Genomic DNA, 19605 nt, shown 5'->3' with positions numbered 1-19605 from the left:
GACAGTCCAGGCACCACCATCTGGGCTAAACACTCCTTACCTGGATCTAAAGCAGGATGGGGAGGAGACTCCAACATCATTACGTGATGCAAAAGGGTGGTGTCGGGAGGGTGGGGCTGGGCAGTCCGCTCTATTGGGTGACACTGAAAGAGCTTTTCTCCTCTTGCACAATTAATCTGTGTCTCCATTTGCATGTGTGAAAAAACTCCTGACAGCCCCAACAACACCAGGAGAGAAATGCACAGCCTGAGCAATAAATCTCCCAAGGCATTCAGCAAGTGCCACAGGGCTCATTAATCTTGATTATTTCCCGCAATAGATAACTTCACAAATCAGCTCTTATTCCTAATCATGCACATAAAGATAACAACGGACGGGTAATAGCTTCCTGCATGGCAAGACCAAAATAAAATTTCATTTAAAAATGTATTTCTGCACATTCCAGGGAAAGGCGTTTCCTGCCTTCTTAAAGGGGCCGGAAGAGGTGGGGGAAGCACCCAGTGGGAAGAGAAATTGATCCTCGAGGGTTGGGCTTCGAAGAAGACTGAGGTGTGTTGGATCTGCTTGGAGACACTGTCTGGCTTGTGTGTCACTGTGTTGCCACCGGGTGGGTTGGGGAGACCCTGGGCCACAGGAGACAGGAGAACTGGGCCGTTGCAGCCTCTGGATGGGGTTTAAGAAGAGCACCCAGGCAGGAATGGGAAGCACAGGATGATCCCTTGTGTCTATGAAGTTGATGTTTGGGTTTCAGGATTTTTGCTGACTTTGGTGAATTGCTTTAGGATTGCAGGCCGTGTGGGTCACCTCAGATGAGACTTTCAGATGTCAGCTGCCAAGAGGACAGAGTAGCCAGTGGAGGCGGATGGGTGAAAAGAGATGGGTTTCCTGCGTGTGTCGATAGAGTCTGGAGGGTAGCAGTTTTTGAACACATGAGACCAGATGATCTAAAACCTAAAAACCCCCCATATATATATTTTTTTAATTTCTTTTTTCCCCATTTTTCAAAGATTTATTCAAGTAGAGTTGATTCACAACATTCTGATAATTTCTGCTGTGCAACAAAGTGACTCAGTTACACATATACACACCTCCATTCTTTTTCAGGTTCTGTATCCCACATAGCTTATCACAGAATATCCGGTAGAGCTCTCTGTGTCACACAGCAGGTCCTTGTTGGCCAGTCATTCCATATACCTCAGTGTGCATGTGCCAATCCCCAACCCTGGTCCATCCCCCACAGCACCTGTCCCCTTTGGTAATAACAAGTTTTTCAAAGTCTGTGAGTCTGTTTCTGTTCTGCAAATAAATTCATTTGTATCCTTTTTTAGATTCTGCAGTAAGTGATACTATATGATGTTCGTTTTTCACTAATTTAGTATGATAATCTTTAGGTCCATCCCTGTTGCTGCAAATGGCATTAGTTGATTCTTTTTTATGGCTAATATTCCATTGTATGTATGTACCACATCTTCTTTATACAGTGTATATATATGGGAGTGGGTCTTATTTTTGTATCCTTTCAGCCAGTCTGTATCTTTTGATTGGAGCATTTAGTCCATTTATATTTAAGGTAATTGTTAATATGTATGTTCTTCTTGCCATTTTGTTAATAGTTCCGGGTTTGTTTTTGTTGGTCCCTCAGCTCTTTGGCACAAACCATGTATCTAAGTAGGTGCTAGAGCAGGTGCTAACTGAGGTTACCCAGGTGAAGGAAATGAGCAACCAGCTTCCCCTCCTAAATGAGGCTTTTCTGCAGGCATCACAATTGACATGGGAAACGGCTTTATGATCATATAACTACAGGTGGCACCCGCCCATCATTTTATTATCAAAATGTCAGTGCATTTCAGCTGGGCCTGGGATGAGATGCATCGCCTTCATGATGGGATTTGCCTCCGTATTTTTCTGTCAGTGGGAGGAATTGAGCTATCACAATAACACATCAATAGAAATGGGGCCCCTGGTGCAGGCCTTTTCAACCAGCTAGGCACTGGGTAACCGTTGCCAAGTCTGTGCTTCTCCAGACTTGAGGCTGTGTACCTAAAATTAATGTTTCACTCTCTGCTTCTCTTTTGATCTGAAGGGCAGTAATGGTGCTCTCCCCGAACCTCTCAGGAAGGAGGAGGTCCTCACTCCCCTGACCTTGAACTTGACTTGTGGGTATTAAGTGTTAAGGCAGAAAAATCTCCAGGCCAGAGGAGTCACCTTCTTCCTGGCAGTGAAGTGTGTCTTTCTGATACAGTCACAGCCGTGACAGAGAAACTGAATTCCCTTTAAGTGCAAGGCCATGTGCGAGGCGCTGGGGACACAGAGATGTCCCAGGTGTGGTCTGTGCTTTTACTGCATGAGGAGGTGGGATGTGGACACAAACATTCCTACGAGGTGGAAGGGGTGCCAGGATGAAGGTGGCGATGAGCTGCTGGGGACGTCCGGGGAAGGCAGAGCTGGGCACTGGTGCATTTGTGCATTAAGAGGCACCAACCTACACCTGTGCCTATGAGAAGAAAAAACCTGAGGCAGAGCCCGCAGCACGAGCAAGGCAAAGCCGTGGGAAGCTGTTGGGCGCCTCTAAAGAGGAGCGACAAATCCAGGTCGGGTGGAACGGGCAGTGTAAGATGAGAAAGCAGGCGGAGAGTGTACACTGAGGCCACATAAGAGAGGACTTGGCATTGGGCTAAAGAGCTTGGAGTTTTCTGCATACACGTTGGAGCTCTAGGAAAGGGTTTGTGGCAAAGGCATGACCGGGTTAGACCTGCGGTTTTAAACGTCCTTGTAATGCAGCAATGTACAGAATTGATGAGACAGAAGGAAGAGCACAGAAGCAGAGCCCATGTGTGAATGGCTGGGGCTGGGCTCTGAAAATGAGTGTGTCTCAGCTGTGTCCATGGATGAGCGGCCCAGGCGAAGGCCCTGGGCAGCAGGCGGAGCCTGGCGGAACTGGTGGTTTGGCCGGGTGTAGCGGTTACCTGTTGCCCCGTAACAAGTCATCCCAAACTCCGTGGCCTAAAATAACCATGTGGCTCTGGGATCTGGGGGTCAGGTGATGATGGCTGGTCTGGGGCCTCCGCTGGACCTGACCCCATGGGCTGAGGATGGAATCCCTGCCAGTTTCTTCAGTCCCCTGTCGGTGTCAAGATAAACAACCCTGGACACTGGTTACAGTGGTCCGGGCAGCGTTTAATCAGGGATGTGCTATTGCAGTAGGAGGCCGAGTCCAGTGTGACCTGAACTTGGGTTTGTTTGGAGGCAAAGGCGTTAGCGAGGGAGAGTGGGGGGCTGGAGAAGGGAATGAGTGGGGTCCACAGAGCCAGGGATGTGGCCGTTACCCAGGGTGGGAAGGAGGGTTTGCGGCCGTGTGGGAGCCACCTGGGTTGGCTGAGTGGCACTTAGGGCAGTTAGGCTCCTGCCCTCCCACAGAGGCTGGGATGTCCACAGAGACCCTGTCTTTGAGTCTTGGCTGGAATAAACAGCGTGTTCCTTGGACTGCCCTGAGCCTTCTCTGATGGGCCCTTTAGGGGGGCAGGGAGTCATCCTGGGGATGTGGCCTTGAGCCTGGGCTTTGGAAACTCTTGGGAGAGTTCGTTCAAGCCTTTTTCTGCCAAGGCGAGGCCTCGTTAGGGTTTGAGGGAGCTGGTCCGAGCGTTGTCACAGGGACACAGAAGTGGGGGTGCTCAGAAGCCAGGCAGAGCCGGAGATGAAGCACCTGCCGGCCTCCCCACCTCGTTGGCCTGGCTGCTGGGTGTTCAGAGAGGGAGGGGCGTTCTGTGGAGGGGGTGTCCAGTCCAGCCAGGCCAGAGCTGTACGCTCCCCCACGTCCAACAGGGCCACGTCCACCACTTTTTTTTGGCTCCAGTGAAGTCACAGAGGCCAGTCCAGATTCAAGGGAAGAGGACAGGGCCTGCTTCTTGGTGGGAGGCTCAGCAGGGTCACTTTGTGGCAGAGCAGGTGTGTGTGTGTGTATGGGGCAGGGTGGCTGTGGCAGCCTTGGGGACCCACGATCGGCCTCCAAGGAGGGTGGCCGTTGACCTCAGTAAGGATGACCCAGTCTGTTCTGCTCTTGGCTGGGTTGGAGGTGAGAAGGGCAGCGGGGTTGCAAATAGCGGCATTCCAGGAATTCTCGCCCAGCTTGGAGATGGCGGGAAAGGTCAAGGAAGGGGGTCTGTGCAGAGGAGATGGGGTGCCCCGCCCCGAGATGGGGTCCAGCTCGGGAGAACGCGGTCCTGGAAGCAGAGGGAGGAGGCGATGGGGGATCTCGCAGGGAGGAGTTCCCGAGGCCAGTGGAGACAGAAGCCAGTGGCAGGAGCGAGAGGTGAGAAGGTGGAAGCATTGGAGCTCCCGTTGTGGCCCAGCGGCCAAGAGCCCGACTGGTATCCATGAGGACGTAGGTTCCATCCCTGGCCTCACTCAGTGGGTTAAGGATCCGGCGTTGCCATAAGCTGGGGTTTAGGTCACAGATGCGGCTCAGATGCTGCGTTTCTGTGGCGTAGGCCGGCAGCTGTAGCTCTGATTGGACCCCTAGCCTGGGAACCTCCATATGCTGTGGGTTCGGCCCTAAAAAAGAAAAAAAAAAAAAAAAGAGTAGCTCTTGGAGCATTGCATTCCGATGAAGAGGGAAGAAGGGGCAAAACACGGAGTTCAGAGACTCAGCCGAGTTTTCTGTACATACAGATTGGAAAGGCCAATGGCCCGTTTCTTCCCTCGTGGGAGGATAACCACTGGGGCCTTTGCGAGAAGGCAGGGCAGTTAGAGGAAGTCACGTCCAGTCCTAGACATTCCTCTTTCTTCTCTTCCTCTTCCCAATTAAAAACAAAATCAAGCGAATTCCTTCTAGTATTTCATAGTTTAAAAAGAACTGTGTCGGTTACATGTTTGGATATTTTGACGGCATCCTGGGAAGAGAACACGGGAAGATGGATTTGTCATTTAGAAAGGTAGGCAATGAAGTGAGAGCTTGATAGATGACGGTGATGAATTAGGAACACCTTAAACATCCAGCCGTAATAGAATAGCTACAGAAATTATAGTGTCTCCACTTAGTCGAGTAGCTTACAGCCATCTCAAATTAGAATGGGCATTCAAGAAAACGCCCAATATTTGCTGACTGTTCTCTTGGCCAGAGCCCAGCGAGGACTGAGTGATTGCGTAGAATTGCACGACATGTCTCATGAGGGTGAGTGAGGCTTTGCTCACAGGAATGGATGGATGAGAAGTGGAGATTTAAGCCACGTGAAAAATCACACGCATGTACTTGTGTATGTAAAAAACTTAAAAAAAAAAAAAACCCAAACAAAACTGGAAGTGTATCAAACAACCAAGAGTGGTTTCCTTTGAACCTTCGGTCCTCTGTTTTCTTCTGTTCCCTGAAGTCCCTGAAATGCGATCGTTGTGTTTGAGCAAGAGGTGACTGTCACCCTCAGAGTCCCCCCTAGCTTGACAGTCCTTAGGAAATGTGTGTAAGATCATGTGTGGCCTTGGAAGGACCGGGAGGGGCGTCACCTTCAGAAACCTGAAACCTTTGGAAGAGGGAGACTAGAGACTAGGCTGCAAAGCACTGAGCCCCCAGCAGGAATATTTGGTGCCACGCCCATCCCACCGGCTCCTCCCAAATACCTGCCTCTGAGACAGAGCCCCCCCCCCTCATTCAGGTGTCCTCTTTTGACCAGGGGGCTGTGCGGTCAGTGCAGAGGAGTGAAGACGCTGGGGAGAAACACAACCTCCTTTACAGGAGTTAATCTGCCTCTTTGGGTCAGGAGGGATACGGGCCCATGTGCCCGGGACTTGAAGGAACGAGGCCGCGGACACCTGACCCCCATCCTCCCAGAAAATGAGTGTGCGCTGCCCTCTCTGAACGCCTCTCGCAGCTTTATTTAAGGTTATAAACCAGCCTCGTGGGGAACGAGGAGGATGAGGCGTCCTGCAATCAGATGATGAGCACGTGCTCGGCTGATGAGGGGACCACACCGGGAAAGGCTCGACTAACGATGGAGGACCCCCCCCCCAAAAAAAGTTATTTCCCTCCATCGGCCTAGTTTCTGAACTTATTTTGTAAAATGTAATCTGTAGAGTAAGTGAACCCAGAGAAAATGGATAAAGGGAAGCAGTAGCATTCTCCCAATGTCTAAAGGCGAGCATCCCGCTGTTAGGACTTTCTCAGAGTGACAAACAGCACCTCCCTTCAGATGTAGAATGACGGGGGTCAGAGGCTGATTGTTCTCATCAGTGAGAGGGCCTGTAAGGGGGCCACGCGGGTTTAAAAGAGTGTTTGCGGAATGGGCATTTTTAGGCTTTCAGAAAAGATTGTTAGATGACAGTTTCTTGATTATATGTGAACTGGTGAATTTCCTAGATAGCAGTACAGCCACAGGCTTTTGGGGAACTCTTCAGCCGAACGCAAATCTGGAAGTGACCTGTAACTGCCAGTCGGATGCTAAAGAGCAAAATCAGACACAGGTGGGAGTTCCCTGGTGGCTCAGCAGGTGAAGGATTCGGCATTGTCACTGCTATGGTTTGGGTTGCTTCGGCGGCACAGGTTCAGTCCCTGGCCTGGGAACTTCTGAATGCTATGGGCGTGGCCAAAAAAAAAAAAAAAATTGGACACCGGTATCTTCCAGAGAATTGAATAACCTGTTGGCTGTTAAACAGCTCCCAGTGGACAGTGTCAGGACACGCTGTCCTCCCGGCCCCCACCTTGTGGTCATTGTCACTTTTAGGTCATGTTTTCTTAACCATATACTTTTCAAGTTTTTTTTTTCCCCTCCCCATTTCAAAACGTTTTAAGAACTATAGTGCAGTTTTCAATTCCCTTCATTGAAGAAAACAGCATCAGACTCTCGCCAGAGGGTCTGGTGGACACTGCTCCAGCCTTTTCCGCCTCATCTCAGGCTGCACCCCCTTGGCCTGATGAGCAAATACTCGGCTTCATAGCTGAACACACCCCCCTCTGCACGCACACCTGTGGGACCCAGATGCCTTATTTTGCAGCCCCCCCCCCCCTGACTCTGCACCCTTACTTTGCTTGTGCTTCTCACTGAAAGAGAAAGGAAGAGATGCATTTCCTGGCATGTCGGATGCTGCCCAGTGTGACAGTGTGTCTTCCTGTGCGGGTGTGACAGGAGGCCATGCTTCCTGATGGGCATCAGTCTTAAGTTTCTGTTCGGTCAGGTAATGAGCATGCCAACAGATGCCATGTGATGGGGTCCCTATAACTCCTTCAGCTGTCCCCCCCTTTTTTTGGCATCTTTTGGGGTGTCATCATTTCCCTGACAGGAGGAGAGGTTAATGGCTCTCCTGTCAGTCTGTCCTGTCCGGGGACCCTTGGCCTGTTCCCTTTCAGGGGGTGCTTCTCAGATGCGAAATTTCCAAGGGACCGTTCCCAGGATCAGAGATAAAAACTTCACAGTCCCGACTGCCTGCATTTGTTGAACTTGGTTCTGTGTCCACAAGTGCAGTGAATGCACGCTGTATCATTGTATTTATTCAGTGTTTAAATAAGCACATGCTGCACAAACCCGGCATGTGGAGGAAGAGGAGGAAGCGGGATATCAGAGATGTTACGAAATCAAACCAGCAGCCATAATGCAGATCGCAGCTTTATAATATTAGCAAACCGCTACCCTAATGTTATCACATTGGGGTATCACGGTGAAATGGTTCTGATACATCAAGCAAACTTTTAAACAGACTTCATGCTGTAGTAATAATTGAGCAATTTTTATGTGCTCTTTTTCGCTGGTATTACCCAGACCCCATTTTTCCCCCCCGACGGATTCAGCCAGTTGCTTCAGCTACCTTGACCCAAATGGTCCTCGTCATCACAGCCTGCCCCTCACTTCTTGATCCCTGTGTTACAGCTGCACCCCCAGAGTGGCGAATGCTTAAGGTCAGCCTGTGGTAGAGGTAGCATAGCCTCCGCCTCCCAGCCCTGCCACTAAATGAACTCTTCGGAGGTTGTCCGTATTTTCCATCATTGTCATGGGCAGTTAGTAGCTGCTCACAATTGGTTCCAGTTCATTCTGCTAATGGTGTTCGGATAAGAGCCTGTGGACCACATGACAGTCCACACGAGTTCTCAGCCTGGACATCCAATGGGAGATTAGAGGCCATTGCATCTTTTCAGGCCAGTTTGGAAAACTACTTTTTGCAGATTCCAATGCTTCATTGATACTCATGTTGATAAAAACGTGTCTTTATAGCAGATTAACTTGCTGGACACCTAGCAGCCTGTCTGAATTGGATTTCATTGTGTTCATTTTATGCTCAGTACCTAACAGTGACCAAAACTGGCATGCTAGGTTAGAAACCTGCAATTTCTGAGTTTTGCTTCTAAAATGCCATTGTCCGTAAGAGGAGCTTTGGAAGAAAAGTGTTTCAGAATCAGCCGAGGTTCTGGAGAGTCTGGTCACTAAGCTGCATAGTCCTTCTGTGAGCAAAGAGCTGCACTGTTTTTTGAAATCACCTGGTTTGTCTCTTCTTCATTCTTATTATAATGAATTTGGGGATGTTTAGCAGCTCCGACGACTGGAACTGGCTGAATGTTGTCCAACCTTCTCCTGAAGTGAGCCACAATAAAGCTTCCATAGCAACCAGCCTTTTCCTGAAACCATGTTCTCTGGAAGGGGCAAAAACCGTGCAAGGAAAAGCAAGAGCCGTGTCTCTTGTGTTCCGTACACCTGCCGCCGTAGTTCTGAAGGGAGAAAGGCCTGCCTGCATGTGTCCAAGCCAGGTCCTCTGTCCTCTGGCTGCTGGATCTTCAGGAGGAAGCCCCTGTCCCTGGCCAAGAACAGCTTCAACAGCAGATCAACGCGTGTAGGACTTGGTGGTATAAACTCCTAGAGGACGTGTGCGGGCAAGCATTCTAGGGCCAAAGCTTGAAGGATGCACTGCGCTCATTTTAATTGAATACTGTTTTGGACATTAATTAATGTGTCTGTTCTCATTTCCCCAAATGGCAAATAATGATGTGTGAAAACAATGTAATTGCATTTTGATATTTTGGGATGGAGGCATAACTGGATTCTATTTGCTGTTGATCTTGGAAGTGGTAGATTATTCCTATCAGTGATTTATCCTTTTCCCTTGTACTTAGGCTCATTTCTGGTTTTTCTGGTTGGTCCTGCACCGGGCTGGGCACTGGCCCTGCCAGACTTGGGGCGGGGTGGGGGGAGGGATGCCCACAGCTGAGTGTCTTCCCGCACTGGTGGGATCTCAAGCCTTTGAGACCTGGACCCTACGAGAAGCGGGCACAGGCAGCCATAGGTACTCACCTGGGCAGACTCGGTGAACAGCATTTGTGACTTAAGTCCAGGGAGAGTCCTTGATTTCTTGGAGAAGCTGCAAACTCCCTGCTTGTCTGTAACCTGCTTTCTATTTTTTTTTTTTTTTTTTTTTTGTCCTTTTGCTATTTCTTTGGGCCGCTCCCGCGGCATATGGAGGTTCCCAGGCTAGGGGTCGAATCGGAGCTGTAGCCGCCGGCCTACACCAGAGCCACAGCAACGCGGGATCCGAGCCGCATCTGCAACCTACACCACAGCTCACGGCAACACTAGATCTTTAACCCACTGAGCAAGGGCAGGGACCGAACCCGCAACCTCATGGTTCCTAGTCGGATTCGTTAACCACTGCGCCACGACGGGAACTCCTGTAACCTGCTTTCTAAATACATCACCTGGATTGAAACCTCCCCACATGGTTGGCGTTGCCATCTGTGACGGCCACTGCCACAGTTCAGCTCCCTGGCCTTCGCTTAGCTCCTCCATCCTCTGCTGATGCTGGTTTACCTGTAACCAGGATGCTGCCCAGGGGCATGCAGAGGGGTCGGGGCCACTGAGGTGCACCAGAGGCATGTAAACCTCCTTGTCTTTCACCCACATTTTATTTATTTATTTGTATTTCATTTCATTGTGTTGTCTTCGCAGGGTCGCACCCATGGTCTATGGTGGTTTCCAGGCTAGGGGTCGAATCAGAGCTGCAGCTGCCGGCCTATGCCACAGCTCAGAGCAGAGCCGGCTCCCTAACCTGCTGAGCCAGGGATCGAACCCGGGTCCTCATGGATACTAGTTGGGTTCATTACTGCCGAGCCAGGACGGGAACTCCCTCGCTCACATTTTTTACGTGTGACAAGGAGCTGTCACTTGGAAACAGCCTCTCAGCTGGGAGGAAGGCCTGACTGCCTTTCAATTTGAAAGGGATGGTGCTGGCGTTTTTTTGTCTGTGAAGCGGAAAGGGAGCGTGACCAAGGCAGGCACCCGGTTGCCCCTAGTGGGAGAGGCAGGGCTTTCAGCGTTCACGGTCAAGACCAGAGACACTTTGAAATGAAACTCAAAATGGGAGACCAGCACTTAGAACCAGGAAGAAAGTGATGAAACTCTTGTGAAATTCCCTTGTGAAAAAGGATGCACGTATTTTAGCTGGTTTGTGGAGTAAGACTTTTTTTAGAAAAAATTTCTTGGTGGTCGCAGTGTGCTTTCACGTTTTGCCACATTTAGTCTGTCCTGTCATGAAAGGGTGTCTGGATACCCCCCTCACATGTGTGGATATTAACAGCCCCCTTTATCTCCTCTCGTCTTTGTGCTGGTAGCAGATCTGATTTTACAGACGAATAAGGAGCCTTGCATTCACTGATCTGAGTTTATACAAGGGGCATTAACGTACCAAACGCAGAAGAGATGACACTGACTCGTAGCACTAAACAACTGGGGCTTAAATAAAGCATCCAGCAAGGCAATCTGTTAGAACAGGTCTCTTGAGAAGTGCTGAGTTATGAATGGATTCTGCTTTTAAAATATCCATTTTGTTGCCCCCCCCCAACTAATTACTTCTTTTTTGTCTTACCTCTGATTTGCATTATTTAAATGCCAGAGAGGGAATCTGGCCAGCGGTTTTCCCCTTGGCAAATTCTTGTGCTCAGGAGCAGCCCCTGTAATGTTGACTTAAGCTCCTTTCTGTTCAAGGAAGACCGCCTTGCGGAGGAGAAGATGCCCACTAATCACTACATCTAATTACAAGGAGGAGTAAATCACTAAAAGGAAATTAAGCACCTTAAATAAAACGCAAAAGAAAAGCGGTTAACAGTCGAAGGAGGAAACACTGCCGTCTCTCAAGTCTGTTTTATGTGCTGATTGAAGGGAGCCTGGGTTAGGAGGACCGGCCAAATGGGGTTGGCAAAGCTTTCCTCCCTGGAACCCCTTTTCAGAGCATCAGGCCAAAAGGACATGAAGAGATGTTCCATGTCACCAAGTATTAGAGAAATGCAAATCAAAACGGCAGTGACGTGCTGCCTCACATGGGTCAGAGTGGCCATCATTAAAAAGAGTCTACAAATAACCGGTGCTCGAGAGAGGGTGTGGAGAAAAGGGAACCCTCCTACCCTCTGGGTGGGAATATAAGCTGGTGCAGCCACTATGGAGAACAGTGTGGAGGTTCCTTAAATAACTAAAAATAGAGTTGCCATGGCATCCAGCAGTCCCACTCCTGGGCGTATATCCAAACAAAACTCTAATTCGCAAAGATGCATGCACCTCTGTATTCATAGCAACCCTGTTTACAATAGCCAAGGCATGGAAACCACCTAAATGTCTACTGACAGAAGAATAGATAAAGGAGAATTGGTGTGTGTATAGAGAGAGACACACACATACACACACACTGGAATACTACTCAGCCATAAAAAGGAATGAAAGAACACCATTTGCAGCAACACGGATGGACCTAGAGAGGATCATACGAGGATAAATAAGTCACATAGGGAAAGAACTATAATAGCACTTACATGTGGATCTAAAATATGATACACTTGAATTTATCTACAAATCAAAAACAGATGGCGTTCCCGTCGTGGCACAGTGGTTAATGAATCTGACTAGGAACCATGAGGTTGTGGGTTCGATCCCTGGCCTTGCTCAGTGGGTTAGGGATCCGGCGTTGCCATGAGCTGTGGTGTAGGTCATAGATGCTGCTCAGATCCTGCGTGGCTGTGGCTGTGGCGTGGCCAGTGGCTACAGCTCCGATTGGACCCCTAGCCTGGGAACCTCCACGTGCGCGGGAGTGGCCCAAGAAATGGCAAAAAAAGACAACCCCCCCCCAAAAAAAAAAACAGACTCACAGACAGAACAGACTTGGGGTTCCCAAAGGGGAAGGTGGAAAGGGAAGAGCTGGATTGGGAATTTGACTAGCAGATGCAAAACTGTTCCATGCAGATTGGGTAAACAACAAGGTCCTGCTGTAGAGCACAGGGAACTGTATCCAGTGTCCTGTGATCAACCATATTGGAGAAGAATATAGAAAAGAATGGGTATATGTACCCCTGAATCACTTTGCTGTACAGCACATTAACACAACACTGTAAATCAGCTATACTTCAATTTAAAACAAAGACTTCGGCCAAAATGATGCAAAAACAACTTTAGATCCTAGCAGGTCTGAGGAGCCCTCGTAAATGAGAAGGTAGCCCTTCTCTGGGGTCCTGTGGAATCTGTTCACCCTGTTTTCCTTCTTAGCCCAGAATGATGGAGGTGACTTTCAAGTCACCATAGCCCTAATCTAAATAAACTGCAAATGCATGAGAATTTTACACTTGACCTTAATCTGAAGAGGTCTGAAGTAAGCTTATTACTAACCAAATCCCTCTTCACCATCTTCAGTTTCTTTAGTCCTAGTGACTTGTATCTTCCAATGCATGCCCGTCTCCTGGAGTTTAAAGCCAACAGTGAAATGAAATTTTTAATCACGGGTTCAAAAAAATGTGATCTGAAGAGTATTTGTCATTCTTTGCAAAATTCTCCTGACCCTGTTGTAATTCTGCCATTTCTGTATTTTTCTAGGCACAGTTCAGGGATTTATAACATTTCCTATAAACAGCCCAACAAAAGCGGGGCTGATCTTGCCATTCATTTTCATGATGCGTCTGTGGGTTTTGCCATAAAAATCAAAGAGCGCTAAGAGAATTATTTCATGGAATCGTTAATATAAGAAACTTAAAAAAATGTTTATGTGTCATCTTTTTGACTAGAGAGCCATAAAGCAGTTCCTTTTGCTTTTCAAATGCTCTGTGTAATCCTGATAGACATGAAGAAAGGTCAGAAGGCTCTAATTTCTGAGTTGGGAGGGTTCAGGAGAAGAGGGGTAGGTGGGAGATGGAAATGTGTTCTGGGAAAATGAAGATACCCAACAGAACAACCGACTTCACTGTGCTCCTTTTCCTGGGAAATCTTTTTTTGTGTTTTGTTTTTGTCTTTTTAGGGCTGTACCCATGGCATATGGTGATTCCTAGGCTAGGGGTCAAATCGGAGCTGTGGCATCCAGCTATGTTTGCAACCTACACCACAGCTCATAGCAATGCCAGATCCCCGACCCACTGAGCGAGGCCAGGGATCGAACTTGCGTCCTCGTAGATCCTAGTCAGAGTCATTTCCACTGAGCCACAGCAGGAACTCTGCCCTTCACCTGGAAACTCTTGACCCTTCCTATAATAAGTTGCGCCTAACTCTGAACCCCAGTCCCCAGAGATGGGGAGTCCAGCCTTCTGATTCAGTAGCTGGGTCTCACTTCACCTTTAGTGACTGTCTTGGGCCTTTGGCCTGCGTTCTGAAATCTGTCCTTAACCTCTGCTCTTCATGACCAGGTGCCCACGTGAGGCATGGTCTGTTCTTCTGTTCCCGCTTTTAGGATCCTGCTGGGTGCTTGGGCTTTTCTGGGCTTTTCGAACCCTCGAGTCCCCTGTCAGGGACACCCTTCCTGGTGGGTCTCTCTGTGATCAACTCCTAACTTCTGCGACCATCATCACCCAGGAGGTGGGCCTTTCCAGGTTGACCACGGGGTGGGGGGTGGGAGGGTTCTCTCTTCCAGGCTCTGCCCTCCTGGGCCTCCCCCTCCTGCCACCAGCCATGAGATTCCAGCCACTAAGTCACAGGAAGCTGGGTGTTGTCCTTTGCTTGTTCAGGTGAACACCTTCCAGAAGTGATGAGGTCTTATTATTATTGAGGTACACTTGATTTGCAATGTCCCTTCCATTTCTGCTGTAGAGCAGAGTGACCCAGCCACACATACACAGAAAAGCCAATTCAAGATTGAAGAAAATCCAAGAGTTTGGGGAGGGGCTGAGTGTGGCCTTTTGGAAGGGTGATGTGTATGTCCCATGCCCAGATTTTAGGTTGAATGGACCAGCCAGTTGGACTGGGATACAGAAGCTGGGGAATAGAATGGCCTTTGCTCTGGACGGAGACAGGCCCTCCGAAGTGTCGCCTTTTCTGAAAGTGAAGTGTTGGGGTCCAGCGTGCTCTTGGCCCGGGCTTTGCACATCAGGGAGAGGGGGCATGCCTGCTTCTTCTTCTGCTCTGCCCCCTTTGCCCTGGGGTCAGCGGGAATTGGATAGCAGCTCAGGCCCCAGTGTCCTGGAGGGAAAGAAAGAAGCGAGTCTTGAAAAAGAAATTACAGACAAAGGGGGAATCAGGAGAGAAGAGAGAAAAAATAGCTGAGAAAGAGACTGGACAAGACGATGACACCCACCAAAAGCCTCATCTCTTCCTTTAGAAAGCAGGTCGTTTACAGCAGCCTCTCTGTTTTCTTTCTATTAAGACAGATCGCGCTGTGTTCCAGAATATGTAATGAGTATATGTTATACTTGTTCGGTGAAAAAGAGAAAGGCCCCGCTTAGAGTCGTCTGCGGGTCTTCTGCTATGGAGGGGGCGTCCGTCTGCTCCTTGGTGGATAATTCCTTTGAACCGATGGGCAGCCCATCCACTGGGGGCTGGGCTCTGCCCGGGGCGATGGTTCTCCTTGGTCAGCGGACCAGGGGTGAGAGCACACAAGCTCTCCACTCCTCTCTCATCCCTGGGTTAGTGTGCAGTCCAGGAAGAGAAAACATAAAATGGAATTCGGCCCAGAGTGCAGATAACGGACAGAACCATAGCGACGGTTGGACTACGCGGGATACTGGGATGTCTTCGGGTGGACATGTGGCCAGAGAGTTAGGACCCTTCTCCTGGGGACAGTGTGACAGCTCTCTAACACAAAGCCGTCCCGTCTTGTAGGACCTGCAAGGACTCGGGTCCGTCCGAAGAACTATTTGGAACACCAAGGGCTCTGTGAGCTGGAGGTGAATGGACCCTTGGAGCACCCTCGACTTTTTTTTTTTTTTTTTGGTCTTTTTTGTCTTTTGGGGGCACACTTGTGGCATATGGGAATTCCCAGGCTAGGGGTCAAATCAGAGCTGCAGCTGCTGGTCCACACCATAGCCACGCATGCAGTACAGGATCCGAGCCACATCTGTGACGTACACCACAGCTTATGGCGACGACGATCCTTAACCCACTGAGCAAGGGCAGGAATCGAATTTGCATCCTCATGGATACTAGTCAGTTTCTTGCCCCCTGAGCCACAATAGGAACTCCCACCCTCACCTTTCCTAAACAGCGGGAGGGAGCCTCAGCTGCTCGGCTCTTCAGTAAAAATGACAAGTCGCCCACCTTGTTAAGTGTGGTGCATCCAAGGAGCAGAGCGCTTAGAAAATACACTTGGCCCAAGAAATAGCAACAACAACAACAACAAAAGACAAAAAAAAAAAAGGAGTTCCTGTCGTGGCGCAGTGGTTAACGAATCCGACTAGGAACCATGAGGTTGTGGGTTCGGTCCCTGCCCTTGCTCAGTGGGTTAACGATCCGGCGTTGCCGTGAGCTGTGGTGTAGGTTGCAGATGCGGCTCGGATCCCGCGTTGCTGTGGCTCTGGCGTAGGCCGGTGGCTACAGCTCCGATTGGACCCCTAGCCTGGGAACCTCCATATGCCGCGGGAGCGGCCCAAGAAATAGCAACAACAACAAAAGACAAAAAAAAAAAAAAAAAAAAAGACACTTGGCAAGTCACAAAAGCATCTGTATTTTTTAAATACTATTTTTTGAAGGAGAAAAATTGCTCTGTGCTAAATTTTGGCATGGGTTCCCTCCAGATTTTGTTTCTCGTTTACACTTATCTTAGGGTCAGCTTTTTTCTTCTGTTCATTGGCTTTTTACTCGATTTCTGCCTAAGACAAATACCTTTTTAGAGACAGATTAAAAGAGGACCCCTTCATGGGCGTAGGATTGCTAATTTCTGTCCGTTTCTGCTTTTGGTTAATAGTAAAGAAGTTGATGCCCAGGAACTCGATTCAGATTTCCTGAAAGGTTGTAGTCGCTGTTGCTCATGATCAGGTAAAATGATCTCTCAGCACAGTCCTGTGTTTTTTACGTCTCTGTATGGTTGGCTTTTCTTTGTGGAATATCTTATCTTCACTGCTGTGTAAATTACAGTCTTCCTTGTAAGTGGTGGGTTGCTACCATTTTCCATGGTAGAATTTGGCACTTATTACAGATTACATAGTTGTCCCTGTTATTGGAACGCTCCGTTCCTATTTTTTTCCAACATCCAATTTAAATTTACAATGCAAAATGGCCCAGGGTCAAAAAGTTAGTGCTGTGGGACGCTCAGCTGCGGGTGATGCTAATTGTAGAAATTCTTCTCTCTCCGTTTCCATTCCTAAGATGTCAACACATTATTCCTAAGTGACACGGGGCTTTCTTTGAGCAGGGCCAGATAGGAGTTCCTAATAAATCAAGGTGGATTACACTGTCGAGGCGAAAGGAACTTGCAGAAGTCTGTGAAATGCATTCTGACGCTGGCAAGGAAAGTGGACATGCAACCCCCCATCCCCCGTCTGCACACCCCCGGCACCGGTTAAACGTTAACTCCAGATCCACAAATGGAATCATGTGCATTGGCCCAGAAAGCGGTCCCATAGCATCTTATAATATGAGACCTTTTTGGAGCAGGGAGAACGTGCTGGCACACAGAAACGGCCACACCCAGGACCCAGGCCCCTTGAGGGGGGCAGGAAGAGCTCATTGTCCTATGTCAGTTGTAATGGGAGGTCTCAGATAGCAGCTGTTGGGTTTGCTTCCCTTATTTCTGTGAAATGGAAAGTTTCACTCAATGGAAGAAAATCCACATGAGGATATAATGGCAAAATGTTAAAAAAAAAAAAAAAAAAAACAAACCAACCAGGAGTTCCCATCGTGGCACAGTGCTTAACGAATCCAACTAGGAACCATGAGGTTGCGGATTCAATCCCTGGCCTCGCTCAGAGGGTTAAGGATCCAGCGTTGCTGTGAGCTGTGGTGTAGGTCGCAGACACAGCTCGGATCTGGCGTTGCTGTGGCTCTGATCAGACCCCTAGCCTGGGAACCTCCATGTGCCATGGGAGCGGCCCTAGAAAATACAAAAACAAAACAAAACGGGCAGAGAATGCACTGTGCCGCCCAGGACCCTAGTTCAATTGTGAGACTTGGTTGGTTCTATGGTATTTGGTTTCTGAACCCTGGAAATTTGAGCAATTTATTCGGGGCCATGGATAGGACACTGATGCATTGTGAGCAGGAGGAGAGGGTTGTGTGTGGAAGGAAAGGGCTGCACCTGGAGGTAGAGACGGAGGTGGGGGAGAGAGGCCGGCCTGAGTGATGCCCCGGGGTGTCTTGTGTCCTTGAATGACCGATGTGGTGGACCCTCTGAGAGCCAGTCACCGGGAGCGGACCAGGTTTTAGGATCACGGAGCATGCCGCCGCGCTTGGAGACGTCAGCTGGAAGAGAGGGTGTGCAGGTTGGGACAGCACCGGGCAGGCCTGTGTGGCCGTGTGTGCATAGGCGTCATTCATTTCGTTGGGGCGGAGTGCACCCTCAAGGGCCTTAAGGACTCGTCAGCTGGGAAGAGGAGGGTGAGCCTGCCCGGGAGATAGAGGAGGAGGAGCCCAGAGCTGTTTGGGGGGTGGGGGGTTCCAGGGCAGCCCACGTCGCAGAACCTAAGGCAGGAGAGTGTTTCCTGGTCAGAGAAATTAACAAGCTCCGCAATGGACTGGGGCTCTCTCCACTAATTCAGGCGGAGTCAGATGTGGGCAACGCCACAGTCTGAACGACTTTGTAGAAAGTCAGCTGTGCCATCTCAACAGCAAGGATTCACCTTTCGGACTGGCTGACTGGTGCATTTTTACTGCTGTGACACAAGAAAAACTTCCAGCCTCCACGTACCAAGCATCATGTCTCCCCTGCCTGGAATCATTCTGCTTTAATACCATCCTGTGGGAAATGCATCTGCTTTATTGCTCCATTCTTTCTATCTTACATGGGATCGTGATGGTCTTGCCTTTTGTTGACGCTTTGGATAATGACAGGGAGATCTCATGATAGCTGAGGTAGCCTACTTTAGAGCAGTTGCCTGGAGAAAGCTCCATGATCAAATGATAGTCCAGATGTAATCAATTTTTTTTTTTTTTGCCTTTTTTTAGAGCCACACCTGCAGCATATGGAGGTGCCCAGGCTAGGGGTCGAATCCAAGCTGTAGCTACCTGCCTATGCCACAGCAACACGGGATCCGAGCCGCATCTTGTGACGGACAGCACAGCTCACGGCAATGCCAGATCCTTAACCCACTGAGCAAGGCCAGGGATTGAACCCACATCCTCATGGATACTAGTTGGATTAATTTCCACTGCACCACAACAGGAACTCCGGATGTATTTTTTTAAAGTGTTTTTGCTTCAGCATGGGAGCAGTGCGCCCTTTATTGAACTAATTATAATGGTGGAATTCTTGATCAAGCTGCTTTGGTTTTAACTAAAGGGGACGAGGGAGCCGGGCCTCCCTCAGTTTTTACTGCATTGAAGTTTCCGAGTTTGAAAGTTTGATGCTCACTGTTCGATCAGACTCTAATCCAGTGACTCCACTGCAGAAACAGAAATAAATTCATAAAAATAGCAGTGGTTGTTTACTAAAGCTTTTGCCAGCCCCTGACAAAAATAGACCCTCAAAGGATGGCAAGATATTTTGCCCAATACGCCAGTTTTGAAATCGATTGGAAGAAAAATGCATTAACTGGTGCTTTTTTGGGGTATGAGGTAAGAAAAACATTTAAACATCTAAGCAAATCTCGGTTCGTGGAGTAACTTGACTTTCCCTGTATGAACAAGTCTTGCCCTCGCTGGAGATGGAACCAAAGGCACAAGGCATTGGTTTTTTTTTTGTGTGTGTGTGTGTTGTTTTTTTTTTTTTTTTTTTAATTTCTTTTTGGCAAAGAAAACTTTAGAACTTTCTCTCAATTCTTCCTTGAGTTATTTTATAGCTTCAGTGTCTTCAGATTTTAAAACACACAGATTTCCCTTCTAGCATCAGAAGCAGACCACTGCCCCTAACGTGTGTGGGAGTGGGTGCTCCTTGTCGCTCAAACTCGGGCCCGCTTACCCCTCCAGGTCCAATTTCAGCCCTGCCTGTGGCTTTTGACATTATCCAAACTGTGGGCATTTCCCCATCATTATCTCAAGCTTTTTTTTTTTTTTTTCCTTTTCTAGGGCAGCTCTCTGCAGCATATGGAGGTTCCCAGGCTAGGGGTCTAATCGAGCTGTAGCCGCCGGCCTGCACCACAGCTACAGCAAGACAGGATCTGAGCCACGTCTGCGACCCACACCTCAGCTCACAGCAATGCCGGATCCTTAACCCACTGAGCAAGGCCAGGATCGAACCCGCAACCCCATGGTTCCTAGTCGGATTCGTTAACCACTGCGCCACGAACTCCTCAAGGTTTTCTTAAATGCC

At 48.9% G+C, this 19605-nt stretch overlaps 1 protein-coding gene across 21 annotated transcripts in view; it reads left to right on the top strand.

The window, feature by feature from the left end:
- The window catches only part of CELF2 (CUGBP Elav-like family member 2), a 362707-nt gene that overhangs the window by 74228 nt on the left and 268874 nt on the right, over positions 1 to 19605 (top strand). The window contains exon 1 of one of the 21 annotated variants that reach the window (XM_021064244.1): positions 16160 to 16178. The exons of the other annotated variants lie outside the window; for them this stretch is intronic. Coding sequence (XP_020919903.1) covers positions 16171 to 16178 — 8 coding nt within the window. The 5' untranslated portion in view covers positions 16160 to 16170. Of the gene's footprint in view, positions 1 to 16159; positions 16179 to 19605 lie in introns of those variants that run through there. 21 annotated transcript variants of the gene reach the window in all.

Source organism: Sus scrofa, chromosome 10, assembly GCF_000003025.6.
Source record: "Sus scrofa isolate TJ Tabasco breed Duroc chromosome 10, Sscrofa11.1, whole genome shotgun sequence".
Taxonomy (NCBI): domain Eukaryota; kingdom Metazoa; phylum Chordata; class Mammalia; order Artiodactyla; family Suidae; genus Sus; species Sus scrofa.
This window is presented reverse-complemented; position numbering and strand designations above follow the sequence as displayed.